This window comes from Lutra lutra, chromosome 8 (assembly GCF_902655055.1).
Source record: "Lutra lutra chromosome 8, mLutLut1.2, whole genome shotgun sequence".
NCBI classification, from domain to species: domain Eukaryota; kingdom Metazoa; phylum Chordata; class Mammalia; order Carnivora; family Mustelidae; genus Lutra; species Lutra lutra.
Genome location: NC_062285.1, coordinates 30,437,257 through 30,459,102, shown reverse-complemented (window position 1 = coordinate 30,459,102; position 21,846 = coordinate 30,437,257). Strand labels below are relative to the sequence as shown.

The 21,846-nt window shown below is 42.8% G+C and overlaps 1 protein-coding gene across 4 annotated transcripts in view; it reads left to right on the top strand.

The window, feature by feature from the left end:
- The window catches only part of NRP1 (neuropilin 1), a 139,371-nt gene that overhangs the window by 103,432 nt on the left and 14,093 nt on the right, over positions 1 to 21,846 (top strand). For 2 of the 4 annotated variants that reach the window (XM_047739424.1, XM_047739425.1), the window contains 4 exons: positions 4,969 to 5,300; positions 9,759 to 9,903; positions 13,136 to 13,240; positions 17,894 to 17,953. In XM_047739424.1, coding sequence (XP_047595380.1) covers positions 4,969 to 5,300; positions 9,759 to 9,903; positions 13,136 to 13,240; positions 17,894 to 17,953 — 642 coding nt within the window. The remainder of the gene's footprint in view (positions 1 to 4,968; positions 5,301 to 9,758; positions 9,904 to 13,135; positions 13,241 to 17,893; positions 17,954 to 21,846) is intronic. The other 2 variants (XM_047739426.1, XM_047739427.1) reach the window with 1 other exon arrangement.

Here is a 21,846-nt window from a genome sequence, read left to right as displayed (position 1 = left end):
GAGTGCTAATCTCTTTATCATGACCCCTGACATATTTTAGATACTCCTGGCTAGTACAGTAGATACAGTCTCTAAATAATGGATGGGTTTTGGAGAAGGCAGCATGTTATAATGACAGTCACATGGACAGAAAGTGTGCAGACATCTACCCAGGCCTCACTCTGGACTGTCCACTTGGTGAATGTGTGACCATGGGCAAGACATTTCCTCTCTCTGACCTCCATTTCCTGGTCAGTAAAACGGACTTTAATTCAGCTGTAATGAAGATTAAACTGAAAGAATATAACACACTTGGCTTAGAGTAAGTGCTCACTAAATGGTACCCCATAAATGAGAGAAGGCATGGTGTTCCATGAGCAGGGCCTAGAATAGGTCTCAGCAAGCAGAGTCTCTGAGGAGACAATGATATCAGTGTTTTCTTCTCGGTTGCCAGAAACAGACAGTTTTCATCTCTTAGAGGCCACAGTCCCCTCAGAGTGGAGACTGATGCGAGAGAAACAAGGCTTCAGCATCCTTGCTGGACCAGAAGACCCGTAAAGCAGGGGCCACGCTTCCCTTATTTTCTATTGTGTCATGTATGCCTGGACCATAACAAGTGCTCAATGCATTTATTTTTATTAATTAATTATTAATTAATTAATTAACTAATTAATTCCTGGATGACTTGCAGTTCTCTCTACAAACAAATTACTGAATTTCAAAATATCACCCTCTCCTCTTGGCTTGTCAAATCCTAACCCAAACTGGATTAAAACAAACAAAAACTATTGAATTAAAAGTTACCTCATGAATACGTCACTTGACTTCCAAAGTTTCTGGAGCCCTCAAGTTTTCACCTAACTTTTATATTCAGAAATTCTTTTTTAAAAAATATAATAATCAAAAAAAAATTCAGAGTATACAGTAGGTGTCACCCCAGAAAGATATAAAGAAAAGAAGATTGGGGCAAACCATTCTGCTTTATAGGTGATTGGACAAAGGAGCATTTTCATTATTTTGACAAAGCAACTTCATCGTTTGGGCAAATATGGATATTGAGGAAAATAACCTTGGAGAGGTATGACTTGAAGTATCAGAACATACTGCAATTCTGTTAACTTGTGTTTATTAACCGGAAGTCTCTTTTTTTTTTTTTTAGATTTTTATTTATTTATTTGACAGAGAGAGATCACAAGTAGGCAGAGAGGCAGGCAGAGAGAGAGGGAAGCAGGCTCCTCGCAGAGCAGAGAGCCAGATGCGGGGCTCGATCCCAGGACCCTGAGATCATGACCTGAGCCGAAGGCAGAGGCTTTAACCCACCGAGCCACCCAGGCGCCCCAAACCGGAAGTCTCTTAACTGGCATTTCTGCACATATCCGTGTGTTCCCCTGTTAGCCAAAGTTTGCAAGGATGACCTCAGGCACCACAATACCCTGAGTCATCATGGGAAGATTAAACTATGCTCATTCAGTTTCACCCATCAAATGCACCAATCTCCTTCTCCTCCTTGGAAACTGAGTATTGATTTACCAGTATATCTCACTGTTCCTGTTAAAACTGAGTACAAAGATTTTACTATAAAATAATATCAATAAAAAGAACTACCTTAATTCCCCACCACAGAACTCATCTCTCCCTTCCATCTGGAATTGCTTGTAATCCCACACAATGCCCCCATAGGGTTGCCAAGTAAAGTACAGAATGTCCAGTTAAATTTGATGTAGATAAGTAACAAGTCATTTTTTAGTACAAGTATATCCCATGCAGTATTTGGGACATACTTGCACTAAAAATCATTCATTATTTTAAATTCTAATTTGGTTTGCCATCCTGCTTCTTCTTTTGTTATTTTTGATTGTTTGTTTGTTAAATGTGGCAACACAACTTCCAAAGGATTTGACATGTAACCAGGCACATCTGAGCCAGCCAACTATGGAAGAATAGAAGTAGATGTTAGCATCTCATTCAGACTTTGAACGGTTAATATAATTTTTCTCCTAATCATTGCTAAAAGTGAGTCAAATAATTTTTAGTCAAGGGCAAATCAAGGTGTTTCTTCATTGTTCTTTTTGGGTAAGGCTGACTTACAGAAGGGATGAGTAACTAACTGTACTGTGGATATGTTGGCTGAAGGGGACTGGGCATCACATGGTTTGTGGGTGTGTAAAAAGCACCTTAGCCAAGTCTGCATTAGAGAAAGCGCGTTAATCTGGTAAAGGTTGTGCTCGCCTTACAATATTCAGGTTAATTCTGTTTTTCTCCAGATGGTCACATCTGATACTTATTACCAGCTAAACATTTTCTTTATAAAGGCTGATTTTGAATCAGTCAGGTGTGACCACAGTGACCAAAAATGTGACTCCTATTTTTAGCACTATAGTTTTATAGACCCTCAGTAAAATACTTCTTATAATTTTTTTTTTCATCCCCATTGAGTTTGTTCTGGGTTTCCAGATCCCAGATTGGAGCAAATACTGTGACTGAATTACAGGAAGGAGTGCTTAACAAAAAATGACAGCTGCCTTTATTGTATTCATAAGTTGATTCATTCAACAAATATTTGTTAAGTAAATACCATAGAGAAACCAGGCTTGAGGAATCATAGAAAATTTTTAGATATGGTGTGATTCATGTCTCCAAAGAATTTAAAATCTGGTGAGGCTAATAGCAGCACTCCAGGGCAGAATATGGTCATCTGTATAGGAGAAATGCAGATCAAGGGCTAATAAGAAGCTCAGAAAAGGAGAACCACACCTAGTTGGAAAGATGGGGAAAATTGTAGCACTTGAAAACGGTTCAAGATTTTTAGTGGTTTATATAGTGGGAAGGGCAAGATAATGGGGACTTTCAAGTGGAGGGAAAGGAACAGAATGAGAGAAAGCTTCCCTCCTTCTCACCACGATAAGGAAGTGCTTTATTTCACTTGCCTCTAGCAAAAAGGGGTAAATGAGGAGGGGCTTTGCAAAGCCATGATCTGGAAAGCCTGGCAGGCTTGGTTGACAGTACATCCATAATTCTTGGTTGAGCCGGGACTGAATGCTTGGATAAAGAAATGACATGACCTGAAATGTACACCTCATGTGGAAAGTATCTGAGTAATTCATTCTTAAGGGCAGCTAACATGGACACAGTTTAATTGCATTAAATGTATGCCTCTCGGTTAAGATGGTTATATTTTTAAGCTGAATTTGAATTATATTATGCAAAATTGAGTATTTCAAAGAAAAATAGATTATCGTTCTTATGGATGTCCTTGAAAGGAGAATGATTGATCAGTTTGTTATTAAGTCACCAATCAATTAATCAATGATTGATACTCTCCTTATGCTCAGAAGCTATTTGGGCTGCTATAGAAGATATAGAAAGATTTGATGCTGTTCCTTGCCTTCGAGGAATTTCTAATCTAGCTGTGGATACAAGATGACCAGTCTTAAAAACAAGGAGAGAACAGTTTAATACAAAACTCTGTGCTACTTCTTGCACGGACCATCATATTTCTGAGGAGGGAGACTTCAGAACAAAGGCTAGAGTAGTTGGGGAAGTTTTCATGAAGAGCCTGAGGCTGGCTTGTAAGGTTTTAGTGGACCTTACTTCTGTCTGCAGGAGGACAAGGAGCAGCAGGAACATTTTGATCAAAGGCAATGATGATGATTAGAGAAGAAAATGGATTAGCTGGAATATACTGTCAGTAAGAGGAAATAAAATTAGAAAAACAGTGTGAAACCAAAATAAAGGTCTCAAAAGCTGGATAGAGACTTTTTATATGGTCCTATAAATAGTAGAAAGCCATAGAAATTTTCTAAAGCACTTTTATTATTGTGGTAAATATGCATTACATAAAATTTACCATTTTAACAATTTTAAGTGTACAATTGAGGTGTGTTACATACAATCACAGTCCTGTGCAACCATCACCACCATCCAACTCCAGAGCTTTTCATTATCCCAAACTAAAACCCTGTACCCGTTAAATTCTACCTCCCTATTCTCGCCTCCTACCAGCCCCTGGCAAACACCACTCTTCTTCCTCTTTATGTGTTTGACTATTCTAGGTACCTCATATTTGTCCTTTTGTGTCTGGCTTATTTTACTTAATGATGGAAGATTTTTGAGCGTAAGGATGATATTGCAGAAAAATGTTTAGGAAAAATGAATTGGCAGTTACGGGTGGTATAAATTCACAGCTGGGGTCTGACAAGACAGCCAGACCATTTAGCACCTTGGCCTGGAGGGCGCAGACCAGGATGATGCCGAAGGAAACGGGGACCACAAGTCTGGGCCAACAGACTTCTTTTTCTTTTTCTTTTTTTCTTTTCTTGATTTCTTTTTTTTTTTTTTTTAAACAAAACCATGACAGGTTTACATAGCAGAACAGGAATGCCAAAATGTAAGATAGGGGTAGACAAGATGACTAAGCAGGAACTAGCTGGTTGGCGGTTCCACTGGTTAAAACACAGAGTTTGGTAAAGGGTTTCAGCGTCAAGGGAAAAGGACCGTTTGGATTTGGACACGGTACATTTGAGATAACAATGGATATTTGTGTGGAAAGCTCCTAATGCAGTTAGAACAAGGGGTGGTCAGGACAGCTTCCTGCTGTTGAAATTACTGACTTCACATCTCCCACCTGTCATAAACTGAACCTCCGTTGGGCAGGGCCTGTACTAGATCTGGGAATAAGTTCTGGGTACCAAAGAGACTGCAAGATCAATACTTTTACATTAAACTTGGAAGAACTCAGAAAGACGGACGTGTATGTCTTTATGGAAGATTTTCTTAATTGGAAAGTGCGTCTGGGAGGGGAGTTCTGCAAGTGTAGGAGAAAAGTTTGAGGGAGGGAAAGCTCTGGTTTAATATCAAACGATGCAGAGACTTAAACATGTGTATGAATAGCTACAGACAATGGGCCAGTTCAATCTGTGGTATTCTCTTTCTAAGCACAGAGGCTTGTAGAAAACCATCTCATGTCATCTATTTCATTCTACCCTCTAGATTACCCTTGCTCCGGCATGTTGGGTATGGTGTCTGGACTTATCTCGGACTCCCAGATAACAGCATCAAACCAAGGGGAGAGAAACTGGATGCCTGAAAATATTCGTCTGGTAACCAGTCGCTCAGGTTGGGCACTGCCACCCGCACCCCACCCATACATAAATGAGTGGCTCCAGGTGGATCTGGGGGAAGAGAAGATTGTGAGGGGCATCATCATTCAGGGGGGGAAGCACCGGGAGAACAAAGTGTTCATGAGGAAATTCAAGATCGGATACAGCAACAATGGCTCAGACTGGAAAATGATCATGGATGACAGCAAGCGCAAGGCTAAGGTGAGGTCCAGGGATTGGGGATGAAGTCCTTTCTCGAGTCGTTGACCGAGGTCAAGGACCTCCTGCATTTTCCTGAAGAAGTACGACTTCATATTTCTTTTAAGTCGTGACATCAGTGGAGGTGTTTGATGGTGTCCATAAGACCCCCATTCTAGGGAAGCTGGAAATGAAGTACTGAACATGGTTTCTGAGAGCAACACAGGAGAGCATTATTGATCACCGTTCATCCCTTAGGGAACAGCAGAAAGCTCAACACTCAGGAGACAGGGTGGCCCAGAGGTTGGGGGTCTGGGGGTTGACAGGGCAACCCAGTAGAAACTGCAGATCCTAATCTGTTAGCACCCCCTCCCATTCCTTTCCCCTTCTCTCACACTTCCCTTATTTAAATGTTTTTGGGTTGTTTTGTTGTTGTTGTTTACTTTTTACTTGTGGTGAAAGACACATAACATAAAATTTCCCATGTTAACCTTTTCAGCTGTACAGGTCAGTGGTGTTAAGTACATTGATATTGTTTTGCAAACCATCTCCAGAACTTCGTCATCTTGCAAAACTGAAACTCTAGACCCACGGAGCAATAGCTCCCGTCCCCTGACCCCCCATCTCCTGGAAAACACCATTCCATTTTCTATCTCTATGAATTTGACTTCTCTAGGAGCCTCACATAACTGGGATCATACAATATTTGAACATTCATGACTGTCTTATTTTCCTTAGCACAACGTCCTAGTATTGTGGCAGGATTCCTTTTTTCTTTTTTCTTTTTTCTTTTTTTTTTTTCAAGCTGAACGATATTCTCTTGTATGCACACACCACACTTTGTGTATCCATTCATCCACCGACGGGCCCTATTGTTGCTTCTCCCTTTTGGCTTTCATGAATCGTGCTTCCATATGTTTTTAGTACATTGGAACCTTTTTAAATATGGTTGGTTCTTGACCCAATGGAAAGGGAGATATTCCAACATTCCCCACAGATCTTCTTTAGTAATTATGTTTTAGTTGGACTGATGGTCAAACTTATTTGCATATCCTGAGCCCACAACACCAATCAGGAGAGGACACCCAAGAGTATGCTGGGGGACCCAATAGCTGGTTTGAGGATGAAATAACTAGCAAGCCACAGCCCGTCCATTCTGTCTGCTCTGTGGGAACGGTATTCAGCCATCAACACACCCAACACAATTGGCTTTCCTTGCCTCCTTTGCCCAAGACCCACTCCTTTTGTGAAAAGATCTGAGCCCATTGGCGGGAATGTTATCCTTGCTCCCACTCTAAGCAAGCGTGGGAATATGGCTTGATAAAAGTGACTCAGGCCAAGGGTGTTGCAGACAGGAGACAAAATCCCGCCAGCACCGCCAGCTCCCCCTCTGTCCAGATGTGAGGCTCTGTAGAGACCTCCTGTCCCCCCATGGGCTGTGATCAGCACCAGTGTGGCAGGCCACCAACAGCCACGATGCTGTCGGAAATGTAAAAATTTCTCTCCCATCTCACCCCTGCTTCACTTGTGGTTTCCAAAATATTTCCAGTTTTTGTTTTTGTTTTTTTTTTTTCAATCTACATGCATCTACTCTCTTTCATATGTTCATTTCATTTCCCCCTTTTATGTCTGGCCATCTTGTTTTGGTAAAAGAAAAAGTAAAATAAACATCAGACACTGGCGTTCCCCTAAGAGCCAATCTCTTCTGAGGAGTAGTGAGCCTTCTGACTCGATCACCAAGTGAGAGACTGCCACACATCAGCAGGGCCAATGCTGTTGTGACAAGTTTGTTCTTCAACACAAGGGTTCCACGACAGAAAGAAAACCAAGTGCCTTATGCTTTGGATAAGATGCCTCGTCGCATCTGCAATTAAGTCCAGAGCTAAAGCTATCGCTCTGGGGTAGTACTTTGCTTACAGAATTCCACCCTAAGCCAGGACACAGTTTTCAATTCCAACCAAAAAACTCCGTTCATGAGTACGTGAGATTTTTCTCCTCAAATATTATTTTATCCGTCATTATCGTCTTCCTGTGATATTTAAAACCACAAAACCGTCTAAATTATTTACATAGAGCCCAGTCTGCGACTCCTGGTATGTCCCTCTCCCGACATAAAATCTTTAAGATGCAAAAGGGCGCGGGTAAAACCTTCAGGTTAGGAGCATACCTATTACTGAATTGTACGACGATATTTAACATATTATATTTAACGTATATAACAATAACGTATATAACGACATTTAATGTATTATATTTAAACTTACAAAGGAAGGTTACCTGCGTAGAATGCCAAGTATCTTTTATGTCATACTAGAGTGAGCACTGTTTTTATGAATGCAACAGGACTTTGAAGGATTGAAAAGACCTTGCTTCTCACTTCCTACCCTCCAGTAGCCATAATGAACAAGGTATATTAGAGTCTCTGCATTAACTAGACTTCTCAGGAGCAGAGAGGGGATCTAAGGCCCCAGAGCTCTCTTCTTCCAGAACATGATTCGTAAAAGGACGCAAAGATACTTCACAAACAGCCTCATGTTAACAAAGTTAGCCCAGTTCCATATGGCTCTTCACCGCTAATACTCTTCCCAGCTCATCCCCGTCAGCTTTTATAATGTTTTTACATTGTGCTAATTCTTGACTCGAGTTAAAATGAGAAGAAGAGCCCGGATTCCATAACTCTAAGTGCTTTTCTCCTGTGATTATTGGAGCTTTGTTAACATCAACAGAACAGGCATGTGTAGCAATGTTGTTTTCATCATAATTATACCTCACTGACGACACTTAATTGGGCCTAACAATAACGTATGTCAGATTCTCAGTGACTGGAAGCCAACTGTGTTCCATCAAGAGTGCAGAACCCCAATTGTGAATTTACTATTATTTACGTGAAAATAATAGAAGGAAGCTTTAAGGGGGAGAAGTGGGGCTATGTTAACCATGTCCTTTTAGATTCCTGGAGGCTTTTCTGAACTGGAAAAGGGTGATTAATTTCCTTCCAGAACTCAGAGAACCTCTAGTCATGTCACAGCCCACCCAGTTGTTCTCTCTTCTCTTACATGTGTGCCCCCTTCAGCCCTGATATTTCTCCTGCTGAATGATCACATCTTTTGCTGGTTTGGAACGTCTTAACCCAGCCATTGGGTATTGTCCCTGCTCCTGACTGACTTGGTCTGGGGCTGGCCATCCACTCAATCTGATCTGCTAGGTTTGGTAGTCCAAACTGCAATACATTTAAGGAAACATTAAGAAAACTAAATATGTTGCCTTGGTTATAGACCTCAGTTTCCTGAATTTAATGAGATTAGACTAGATCCTTTCTAAGGGCACCAGTCAAGACTACGTAGGTTTGAACCCTGGTTCTGACACTTATTATACATAGAGCCGTGGGCAATTACTCAACTACTCTGTGCCTTATCTGTAAGCTGGACGTAATGATAGAACCTACCTGAGGATTAAATGAATTCTTCTATTTCAAGCACTTAGAACAATGCCTTGTACCTGTAAATATTGTGCAATGTTTGATGCATATAAGAGACACTCTCAATGATAAGGTGGTTTGTTTTCCTAATCCCCCTTCCCCACCTCCCACCCTGGACAGGATTAAGAATGAAGTTGAGAGAAGAGGACGTAAGAAGTCTTATCTGTTTCTTGCAAAAGTTATTGTTCCAACTTCTTACGATTCCACTCAAGGATTTTGACCTTCCTGTCCATGTAAAAAGGGGACTAAAATAATCAAGTCGCCGCATCAGCCGTGGGCTGCCTGGCTGCAGAAGAATGCCACGGCATCTTCAAGTTAGGAATGTACTTCATTTACTCTGCAGTTCAGCCGGCCCTCAGGACCTCACTCCATGGTCAGGACCCTTGTTACCTTCCTGAGATGAGAAGGTCTTTTATGTACAAATGCCTCCCTCCCACGGGTGGTACTGCTTCAGTAAATAGCAATTTCAGTGGGTTGGAATAACCCCAGTTCCTGACTAAATTGCCTTTGCACGGCATTACATTTAATATCTTCTACTTCAGGAGTTTAATCCCTTCTATGGATCTTAGCAAAACTAGGACCGGCTCCTTTAAGAGGATGTAACAGGCATCGTTGTTGGAAATGTGCTGTCTATTATCGCTCTGAAAAATGGCAGCTTCTCTTCCTGAGTTATCTTCCTCCACCTCAAGGAAGTGGTGGAAGTGTCGCTTCTCCCAGGCACATCAGCATGTCATTGAAAACATGTCTCATTAAACCCTCAGGTTCTGGGATAGCCTCCGTGTGTGCTCCGAAGTTTCTGAGAAATAATATCTGTCACCTCTTGGAGAAGCTTTAATTGTTGTTTTTTTTTTCCACTTCCTCATTTATAAAAGAGGTGTCGGCCATTTATGAAGCGGTGGGGTGGAGTCTATTTCTCTGCCTTATTAAGAGTCCTGAAGGTGGGGGGGGGACTTTTCTGCCGAAAGGGAGGTTTTATCAGTAATGGCGTTTCTCATACTTCACAGTCTTTTGAAGGCAACAACAACTACGATACACCTGAGCTGCGGACTTTTCCACCTCTTTCCACACGATTCATCAGGATCTACCCTGAGAGAGCCACTCATGGAGGACTAGGGCTGAGGATGGAGCTGCTTGGCTGTGAACTGGAAGGTAATTACAATTCCCAGAGTCCCTTCTAGTTCCCCAGTTTTTAAATCTCTTACTTCATGCATTTATGCCCCTGAGGGTGCTGCTGCAAATGGCTAGTTTTTCCCCCGGGGGGTTACTGCCTCTGGGTCTGCCAGTCCTGGAGGCTCAACATTCCAGCACACTCCACGCAACAGTGCCTTGGTTGTTTTGCGAACAGTGTTTTGGTTGTTCGCAGAACTCTCCTCAGGTTCTGTGGGTTGCCTCCTTTGACTTTTTAAAAAAATATTTATTGAGATGAAATTCGCATAATAGGAAATTGATCATTTTTAAGTGAACAATTCAGGGGCATTTAATACATTCACAATTATGTATGCAACCAAGACATTGTTCTATCTAGTTCCAAGATGCTCCCATCACTCCAAAGTAAACTCCCCTACTCATTAGGCAGTTTGCCCTCAATGCCTGGAAACCACCAGTTCTTTTGACTTTTCCAGTCTTGTTCAGCCATCTGTCTGATTCAAGTTTTTGTCTGCAGTGGTAACTACCATCACATCCTAGTGGGAAGGGGCATTTGACAGACTGAAATAGCAGAATTACCCTGAATGAATTTCTCAGACTGCTGCAGAGAAACAAAACTTTACATGAGATAATATGTCTGAATGGGCACTGAGATCCATTCAAGGATATTACTGCATAAATTTATCATATGAAAGTCATGCCAAGGACAAATTCATTTCACACACTGACCTTGGAACTGCACACAGCTCTGCCTTTTTATCACATAATAAATAAGAGGAATGTTTGAAAAAAAAATGATGCCGTGTTTGTTTATTGTACTATCGAATGCTTTTGTGCATTAGAATTCCCATCTGCCTTAGATTTGAGCATCAATGAGTAACCAACTTTTCCATCCCCATAAAGGTCTTTCTTCAGGTTAGCTCTGAGGATGGCTATTGTTGGTTCCCAGATGTTAATCAACTGAGCATATGCTCATGGTTGTTTTGAAGAATGCTTTTTAATATCACCTTCTCGTGGTTTCAAAATTATTTGTGTTTTGATCTACCCAAATATAATTACATTCTTGAGCACATTAAACATCATAAAACTTTGCTTATGTACTAGAGAATCTCAAGCTATAAATCACCATCCTAGTGAATAATTCATAGCTACTTTTGTATGTATTTATTTTAAAGCAGGCCATTATCTCCCATTCTTTACTGTGTAGTTGTTTCTATATCTGGAGCCATGTCCAGACCTCTGAACTATCCAATCACTATCAACACAGACTAAGAATGACTATGTGCCAGGACTTTGGCAAAGGTACCGAGAAAGAGAAGAGACAGGCAGATCAAACCAATTGCAGACATGTTCATTCCATTGGCTAGAAATGTGCTCATCTGGAAAAGGGAGTCTGCCACTATGGTGCAGGTCATTAGCCTGGATTCTGGAAAGCAACACTGATTTAAGAGGTGGAATGAATTGTTGGTTGAAAAGATTGAGGCTGGTGGCAGTTTGCCAGTGTCAACTCTTGTAGTGAGGTAGAAATGGTTGGTGAAGAGATTTGCTGCAGATGTTTCCAAGGGCTCACAAAAGTGAGGAAGTTGCCCGGAGCCATAGGAGAAGCCAACATCCGGGGAAAGTAACGTCAAAGCTTTTTGACACAACTGGTGAAAGGGAGTGATTTTTTGTTTGTTTGTTTGTTTAATTCCTTAAAATGATTAACAGGCCCTTAGTAAATATCTACTCCATGCCTTATACTCCAGGAGATACCTAGAGGAACAGAGAAAGACAGGGGGTTATAACTCAGCCTTGCACACATGTCCATCCTACTTTGGGCTAGCATTTATGAGAAATAATTAGAGAATCACAGAAGAGAAAATACATTCAAGTATTAAAGTTGGGATATTAAGATTATTCACTTTCTACTTTTTCAGTTTAAACCATGTCCTACCCTGGGTCTCTTCCGATGAAGAACTCCTTCTCGATAAATACCGCGTAAGGAAGATGAATAGAGAGTTTTAAATACTTGAAAGTGTCACGAGAGTCTGGACCTCCAGGAAGGGTTCTCTTGATTCAGTGATAGCGACAAGTGGAGTCCAGAATGTGTGCTTGGCATTGTACAAAGTCTACATTGTACACCTGGACGGAATGCACATTCTCCCTGGTTATTATTGGTGTGTGTCCTGGGCAGTTAGGGAAGTTGAAACTAGCTACGTTTCTATATTTGTCATAATTCTGCTCAGTAATTAAGCACAATTACAAAGAGTATCAAATTTTTATTGAGAAAGAAGCAGTTACCAATACAGTCCTACTGGCCGGAAGCTCTCAGAGAACAGCCCCTCCACCCCGTCCCCACACACACCCGCTCCCAGTGTCTTGTCTGTGTTCTCAGACATCAAGAGAGCTGTACCTTATCTCAAGTCTTGTAAAGTGAAATGTAATGCCGAAAACTGTAAAATATTAAACAGATTGCAAGAATGAGTAACAGGCTGAAAAATAATAGACCAAACTAAATTTAAAGAACTTCAAAAGCCGTCTTTGATTAATGTTGGCTACTTTTCAACCTCAAGCTCAAGGATACAGGACTACCTGCCAGGGTTGGAATGCAATCCCCTAGGGAGTTCAGGGAAAATGACCCCAGGATATCTAAGACAACTCCTCTCAAACACCTGCCCCCGAGAGGGGGGTCCCAAGTTGTGAAGCTTACTTAAAGGAAAATGGATTAAATCTAATTAAAAAATAAATAAAGAAAGAACACTATTGTCCTAAAAGAGAATCTTGAGACTCCCTTTTGGGGAAAAATTATAATACCAACTTAGCAAACTTAGCAAATCCTAGGAATGTAAAAGAATTCATGATAAGCTAGTTCTCTAGCACATTGAAAATGAAAGGAGAAACATTTGAAGCAGGATCTCTCTCATCAAAGTTCTCAATTCCAGGGTCATGAATAAATAACCAGTGAGAGAACTCAAGCACTTTTCAGAAAAAGGATGTTTATATAGATAACAATGTATAAAATGCTAAGGCTGCCAACTCTCCTCCGCAGATAGTGATCAAATACCAAAACAAAGCAGTCCCCAATGCATTCTGCTAAATCCAAGTATATTTAGTGCCTGAAAGAGAGGCAAGCCATGCTCCTGGCCTTCTTACCATGGATTAGAGTTTTCTGCAAAGGCGTTAGTGGATTCCCTAGCCAGAGCCCTGTAAGTACATTGCAGAGGTGTGAGATCATAATCCTTGGATCCCGTTTCAGCACCTACAGCTGGACCAACCACTCCCAACGGGAACCTGGTGGATGAATGTGATGACGACCAGGCCAACTGCCACAGCGGCACAGGTGATGACTTCCAGCTCACAGGTGCAGAAACCATCCTCATCCCATTGCTGTGCCATTTCAGTCATGTTGGGGTTGAGACCGGCTAGTTCATGTGTGTGTGTGTGTGTGTGTGTGTGTGTGTGTTCACGTAACTCCTCCCAGCCGTGACCATGGCCGGGGTCCGGGTGGTGGCAGAGCTGCGGAGCCATCTTCCTTCCCGCCATCTTCCTTCCCTCCTGCTGTCCTGCCACCACCATGCAAAACAATAATTTGAGCCGTTTCCAGAGCCAGAGGCTAGGATGGTCATCGAATAAGAATTTCTCCACCATGGCTAAATGTGCATGACTCATCCTTATCTCCAAACCCCCACCCTCATACCACACGCATGGCCCATACTAACCACACACTTTAGAATGTTTCTTTTCATTTTCTAACCAGGATGAAATGTTTTGAGTGGAACCTTTACCCAACGAATTGATGAAATTGGGCTTCTATTTGAAATGCAGCTTTTAAGTGGGGATTTTGTAAATCCTGTTACATTAAAACCTACAAAGGCAGAATTCTTATTTCACATCAGGAACAACTAGCAAATGTATCAGGGATGGTGTGTGCCAAATACCTCACTAATTAATTTAGGGTATTACTCCGTAACATTCTAAAACCTTGAGAGCTCAAAAGTGACCTTCTCTTCTCCTTGGAATGGTAGAGGAAATATTAGACAAGGGGGGGGAAATGGAATTGTACCAGCTGGAAATGCGCCAAGGCAGTAGGATTTTCACCCGATGGTGGCCAAAGGCACTGTGGGACCTTTACTGCCACCCAGGTCAAAATGCAGTTTCATCTAGCATCTGACTCTCATTTTACATTAAACACGAGCCCTTGGCTGCAGGTCTGTATTTTTACCCAGAAGGGACTCAGAGAGCCCACATAATTAATTTCCATGGGCGAAAATGAAGGCGTTCCCATCTAACTTCATAAGAGTGCCATGTTATTGGGTAATGCATTAATAAGAAATCTACAAGGAAACGTCCCACAGTACATTTCCAATTACTTCAAAAGCTCTCCTCTGAAGGAACGAGAGAGCTCCACTCTCAGATAGAATAAGGGGTCAAATCAAGCTTAGAAATGTACCATGAACCAGGTTTCCATTTAAATCCCAGCTTCTAAGGCTGCCCCCCTCCAAATTTCTAGGATAATCGCTTACAGTCATAGGGCCAATAAATGTTACCATGGGCTTCTGAAAACAAATCCTGTATGTAAGTAGCCACAAGCCACAAAAACTAATTAATGCAGAGGCATTTTCTTTGTGAGATGTCAAGTTCAAGCTGAAACCTCTACAGCTGGTGTTAAGAACAGAGTACCATTCTATGAACCAGGTCCTGTGGAACCTTCCCAGGATTGCTTGTAAACATCCTGCCACAGACCTCAGGGCTTTCGTGGACCCCATCACACATCCGTAGTGAAATTCCTCCTAAAAAGGAATGACTATACTCATCACAGTATACCCTTTTAATTGCCCTGTTGTGTAGAGGGTTCTTTCTTTATAAACCCTAAAGTGGTCAGTTAATATTGATTAGAAACAAAGCCTCAGATTTGCTCCTCGTTTCAGAACAACCAACCTTCTTATTTTTGCATCAGTTCATGACTGAATCAATTGAAACTAAAGCCTTTGAATGAAACAGGGCAAGTATGTTAGCCTGGAGCAAATTATGTACAGCAATGAGTAACACGCCACAGAAAATGGGTCGTTTATACTGGAAACACTGACAGTCTTCTAAGAGTTACAAGTTTATAGTTTATCTACAGCATTTAAAATCATTTATTGGTCACACTGAAAAAAGTTCTAATTTTTTTTTCATATTACCGTGGCAAAAAAAGAAAAGCCATTTTCTCAAGTCAGCCCATTTGTCTCAATATCTCTAAATACATACATATATTAGGAACTTCCAGAGGTCTTGTTAATACCCGCTCCCTGCCCCCATCAAGAAGAGGTGATTACAGTAGGAATCTCATGTTTCGACTTCATTGATTGCATTAACAGCCAACTTGAGTTTTGTTTTTGTCTTTGTTTTTGTTTAATGGAGCTATGGGTTCTCCTTCTCTGAGAAAGGGTGTGCGCATGTGTAGAAGTTTTTGTGGGAAGCAGAAGCCTCCCAGCATCCAGGTGTGCTCTCGCATAGGAACAGCTCACGTTTAGGCTCAGGTGCAGCTCTGCACCTTCCTTGCTGCTTCTGTCACAGTCTTTACCGGTAAAGCCTCAAACTGGGCACGTTGAATATAACGGAGCCAAGGTAAAAGCATCCTCACTTTAACCCTGAGCGGAGGGAAGGTAGAAATTAGGGTGAATGCTCTCTCGCACGGTGATTGGTTCCTTCACACAGATTGCGTCACTTCAATCTCTCCTCCTGGGGTAATACTTTGAATATGGTGGGAAATAAGTATTTTAGCAATATGCTTGTTACTTACAAACAACGGTGAATTCCAGGTGAACTGTACCAAATGCATGGAAATGAGGAGAGATTGTGCTCTCCCATACTTGCTTGCCAAGGTGAAAATTCACCCCTGAAGTTACTCATTTGCAAATGTCTTTGAAGTCATTAGATAATACAATTGGTTTCAAAGGCACCGGGAGGCCAAATTTCACATTGGATCTGTGTGTACTCAACAGCAGAATTTGGCTCCCAACCTATAACAAAACTGATAATGCATATCAGTTTTAAAAAAGTGAATTTTCACCTTGAGTCTTTCTCCCCTAAGACCACTGGGAACAGAACACTAATGTATTCTGGCCTCCCTCCAATTCTGCCATTATAGATTCACCTTCTTAACCCATAATATATAAAATTCCTTCTTCCTAGCGCCTGCCTCACTGAGGCCACGCACACCTGTGACCGCTCATCCAGCATATTTATGGGGAGACCAAGGGTATCATAACTTGGTACTGCAGTCGATTAACTCCAAACTCTTCCTACCATCCCAAGAGCATGATTTTACGGCTCTCTGATTCACAATCAGGATGATTTCTGATCTGTGGAAGCTGCGGGGCCTGGGCAGAATAGAAATGATCACAGAGCTTGACTGAGCGATACTACTGGAAGGTGTACATTGACACCTGAGAACCGCCTCCAAAACTCTCCATGATTTGCATGAGCCCACCCCTTGCCCTGTCCTGGAGTCTGCCCAAGGTCTTATCTCTTGGGGCAACAAATACATGCTCTCTGACCATACCAGACACAGGCAAGGAGAAAGGGCTTTTCTCAAACACCTAAGTAAAACAGCAAGCCAGTGTCTCCCACATGTAGTAGGTTCTAACACTCACCTAAGGAGCTTTCAAAAATTCAGATTTCAGGGTGCCTGGGTGGCTCAGTAGGTTAAAGCCTCTGCCTTCGGCTCAGGTCATGATCCCAGGGTCCTGGGATCGAGCCCCGCATCGGGTTCTCTGCTCTGCAGGGAGCCTGCCTCACCCTTTCTCTGTGCCTGCCTCTCTGCCTACTTGTGATTTCTGTCTGTGAAATAAATAAATAAAATCTTTAAAAAAAAAATTTCAGATTTCAAGGCCTTACCTCTGGACATGCTGGTTCGGTGAGGTCTGAGGAGGATTAGTGGATTGGCAACTACAGCTTCAGCAGGCCCTCAGGTGATTCTTATGGTTGGAAAGTTCAAAAACTCAAAAACACTACCTTAAAACAGAGATTTAGGGGTGCCCGGGGGGCTCAGTCGGTTAAGCGTCTGCCTTTGGCTCAGGTCATGATCCCGGGGTCCTGGGATCCAGTGCTGCATCAGGCTCCATGCTTGGTGGGGAGCCTGCCTTTCCCTCTCCCCCTGCTTGTGCTCTCTCTCTCTCTCTGTCAAATAAACAAAATCTTAAAAAAAAAAAAAAAAAAAAGGCAAACCAAAACAAAACAAAACAAAAAAACCAGAAGTTTAATGAGGAGGAGCAGAAAACAGTAGCAGCAAGATGCAGAACAAAAGAGGGTGAAGCTGAAATGTCACCTGATTCCTTCGCCCGGAATCCCAAAGTCAACCCCAGCTGATTGGAAGCTGACTCGGTTCAGGAGGTCATCCGCACCACCTTCCAGGGCTCCGGGCCTGTGACACAGTGTTTCTGCTCCTGCCTTCTCCCGCAGCTTCTCCAAATCACATGCTGGGCAGAATATTTGTCCTTGGGAAAAACAAACCACTTCAGCTGCTAAAGAAAGAAGGAACTCCTGCCACCCACGTGAAGCTTCAGTTTTCCAAACAGACTGTGGGGAGCAGCCCGGCGCCGCCCCTGAAGGCGCGCATCTGAAACCTTGGGAAACTATTTGAAGCTCAGAGGCCCAGGTCGAGTTCAATTCCCAAGTCACTGAGGACGTGTGGAGGCTTTGGCTTTTCCATGGTTCCAACTGTGTAGCACGCTTAGCCCGGGGAGTCAGGGAATGCCCTTGGAACGAAGTCTTGGGCCCTCCGTACAGCCTGGACGCTTTTAGGAATACATGTATTGAGGACAAAATCGTGGTTTATGCACGCTTGATCTTGTGGTGGGTAAAATCTCAGTAAAATGGTTTCCAAGGGTGGAATTAAAGGAAGGATTTTCTGGGGAGAAGGTTTGCCTTGAACAGATGTACCTGAGCCTACAGCATTTCCTTACTGCATATTATGCACAATGCTTCCTCTTCCTGATTTTCATATGTTACTTTTTTGTGTGTTTTTCAGGCGGTACCACTGTGCTGACCACAGAGAAGCCAACTGTCATAGACAGCACCATACAATCAGGTATCAAAAAAATAAAAAACACAGAAAATAGGGTAGATTTCACGTGTGCCTCTCCCCTCCCCCTGCCCCCAAGCAGCGCTTCGCCGTGCTTCTCGGTTTCAATTTCTCTCAAAGTCCTAGAAGAGAGATGCCACGCAGCATCTGGTCTCCAAGCATGAGCCATAAATATTGCTTTCCTTTCATCCACATGTATATGCAGCAGGGAATGAGGTTTCCTTCTCCATCAGTAATTGCCAAATGGTGACAATCCCAGCTCTCGACGGAAGGAACTGGGTAACATACTTTGTTTAACGCAGCACATCTAGGACATGGACTGTGTTTGCAAACTCCAGGAGAAGGAAATCTCACAGGCAGCAGCCTGACTATTTATTTTCATCACAATCCTGCAAAACCGAGACAGGCAAAGTTTGTCAGTTTTGCCTGCCACGGAGTTGGCAGTGTGACAACAGCGTTTCCAGTGGGCGTGCCACGAAATGGGGGTGCTGGAAACCACGGCTATGATTGTGAGCAGAGAGAGCGGCACCCCGGGGAGCACCCTCCCTCCCCACCTCCTTTTATTAATAGAACAGCCTAATGACTTCTCAGACCCGTGACTTGCTGTTTACTGGGGGCCAGCAGCAGTTAAGTGGTAACCTCCGCCCCCCACCTTTTGTATTTTGTTAGGATTCTGTAAAATTCTTCCCCATGGACACACACGAAGGGAAATCGTCAGTGCAAGCAATCAGAGTTTTTAAATACTTTCAAGTTAATCATTAGAGTAAGGTGAACAGGTCAGTTTTCCAGCTTCTCCCACTTCCTTTATCGCAGCGCACTGAGCCTTGGCCCCCACGGTCATTTATTAATGGGGCGTGTGGTGTATATCAATGTTTCCTCAACAGTATGACACTGCCCAGCGAGGCAGAAAGTAGAAAGGGCTGCTCTAATTAGTATGCTTCCTTAAAGGATGCTGTCACCATTGACCTATTAAACTGCAAAACAAACTTCTCTTCAGTTGAACTTAACCCCGAGTTTCCCTGTGGTGGGCTCAGGTTGACAGAATTCCTGTGACCCCACGCCTCACATACCCCCAGCGACCGAAAGGTGAAACAGAAGAGCATCTGTTCCCCTAAATTCGGAAAACACTGTAGTCCAAAGGACATCTTTCCAAGGTAGAAGATAGGGCCTTCGAGGTTGTGCCATGACCCTGCATGGACCCTCAGGAGTCTGGCCTCTCCTGTGCGTCCTGCCTTCCCTGAGGGTCCTGGGCCTTCTCAGTGGTTCTCTGTAGAGTAGCACCGGCTGGCTCTCTGGGACCCTCTGTGATAGGGAAGACGGCTGAGGGGACAAACTGAAGTTCTGGTAACCTGACAAACATGTTAACTGCCCTATTAGTTTTTTCTCTTGCCAGAGTTAATTAAAAGCCCTCTGAAGTTGTGAGAGAACTTATCTCATCTATTCTGTCTTCTTGCCTATCAAAAGAGCTAGGGATCATTGAAAAACTGAAAGTTGACAACAGCTCTGGAGACAATAGAAAGGTCTACACCAGATTCCAAAGTGGGGTAATTTACCCCTGGATGCTGGATGTTGAAGGTCAGCAATGGCTTCTTGAACACATGCGGTTGGTGTATGAGTTCAAGGGCCAGCCATCCAGTGGGGTGTGCTGTGGTCAGAGCACCGATGGGCAAATCCTGAACCAGGAAGACCCATAGCCACCACCATCTGAACCAGTTCGTGTCAGACCACAGGACTTACTGAGAGAGGGGGTCTGCTCTGGTTTTGAGTTCCACAGTCAGCCCAGAGTCCTTTCCAAATCATCTCGGTTTCTTGTTTTTCCGTTGTCTGATTCATGAATCTGTCTCCCAGTGTTTGCGGATAATGGACCTTCTTCGAGGGGTTCTGTTCATTGTCACCTTCTAGCTAAGCCCATGGTTAGAGCAGTTCATGAGGCCTTGCGTGTGTGCCAAGTCCAAGGCCAAGTCTGGCTTTGAGGTGTTCACCCAGTGGTGGGACCCACCGCTCTGATAATTTGATCCAACTGCTCTGCAGGTTTCAGATTCTTCAGGCATATTTACAAGCAGCCAATTGGACCCCTAAACTTTCATCTAGTCTGACTTTGCTGAAGCTGTCACAGACTTGAGCTGAGTCTTAAGGTTTCATTTTTGAGGATTCTTTTTTTTTTTTTTTTTTTTTTTTTTTAAATTTTTTATTTTTTTTTTTTTTTAAAGATTTTATTTATTTATTTGACAGAGAGAGATCACAAGTAGATGGAGAGGCAGGCAGAGAGAGAGGGAAGCAGGCCTCCTGCCGAGCAGAGAGCCCGATGCGGGACTCGATCCCAGGACCCCGAGATCATGACCTGAGCCGAAGGCAGCGGCTTAACCCACTGAGCCACCCAGGCGCCCCCATTTTTGAGGATTCTTATCAATATCATAAACTCGGTAGGCATAGAATACTCATATACTGTCTGGGTTGTGATCAGACCCATCAAAGCCTGTTAATGCTCTCCCAGAAAATGATGAGAAACCCTGCATTTTCCAGCCAGCTCCCCTGGTGTATCTTCAAACACCCCTAGAGCAGCTGAGGGTCAATTCGTGACCCGGGATTGTAAGGGCTTGAGTACCTCCACTTATTGGACTGAAGGACCTGTCTGAGATTAAGCTAGTTAACATCCTCAAAAGAAGTTCTGAATACCAGATTCCAAAATTAAATCCTTGTGCATATACGGTGCTAATGATTCAAATGCGGGCAAGATAGGTTCCTCGAGTGCAGCTGGGCTCGGCACACAGCGGCTATAAATTTGTTTTAAGTTCAGAATATTGTTTCCTGCTATTTTTAAGAGTCAAGAAGGGATTTAGCCAGATTATTCCCAATGAATTTAATGAGAATTGTGCAGCCACAGGGCCTGGGTAATATTCAGAAGACTGAAAGGTCACTAGTCCTATATACTTACTTCATTCGTCGGTTTGCTTTTTTCTCTTTCTTTCTCCTCTTTGCTCTTCTGCTTCTCTCCTTCTTTCTTCTTTCTGTCTCTTTTTCTTTCTTTCTCCTCCCTGTAAATGTGTGATGTTTTATGTGTCTCGTAGCCTTTCTGGCCAGGCGTGAACTGTCAACATCTTCTCACTCCACACCCCTCCCCGACCATATGCATGGATTAAAAAAAAAGAAGAAGAATATTTCTTCTAAATTAACAAGCTTGCCATAGATTATATGGCCAGGACAAGAAGATGAAAGGGCAGTAAAACACAAAAGGTTAGAGCAGATCCCCTTGTTAAAGTCACAGAATCTGAGAAAACACGAGAAGGTCAATGTGGACGGTCGCTCAGGGCAGCTGCAGAAATGCTTGAACCCTCCTCTCAAACAAGGCTGTCCTATGTCCTAGTCATTAGCAACACACCCAAACTCCTAGATTTTATGATATCACCAGAATATTTAGAGCCAAAATAATGCATGGTGTGGTTTCTGTACTATACAATAAATTTAATGTATTCGCCAGAAATACAACCAGAAATGTGTGTGCTGTAATGGCTCACTGCCCTCCTGCCTATGCACGTCTTATAAACTACATTTAAGGAGGAAACCCAAAACCACATACGTATTAACATTTTCCAATATTAACATTTCCTAACAGGAGATTATGCAACAGTACATTCCAGGTTCCTGGGTGTTGACATCCAAGGTCACTCAACCATTCAGTCACTGTTCAATAGACTGTAGTTCATCTGCATAATTCAATCTTGCTGCGTAAAAGAGTGGTAAATTTTGGAGAGGGTTTCTCATGCTTTAAGAAGCCCTATTTCGTGGTTATGATAGACAAGACATGAAATATATCTCTCCAGTGACACCATAGCTGTGAAATACAACCCTTCTGCACTCACAGAAAGTATGCACCTTAGCACATCATGGGGCTGGCCCAG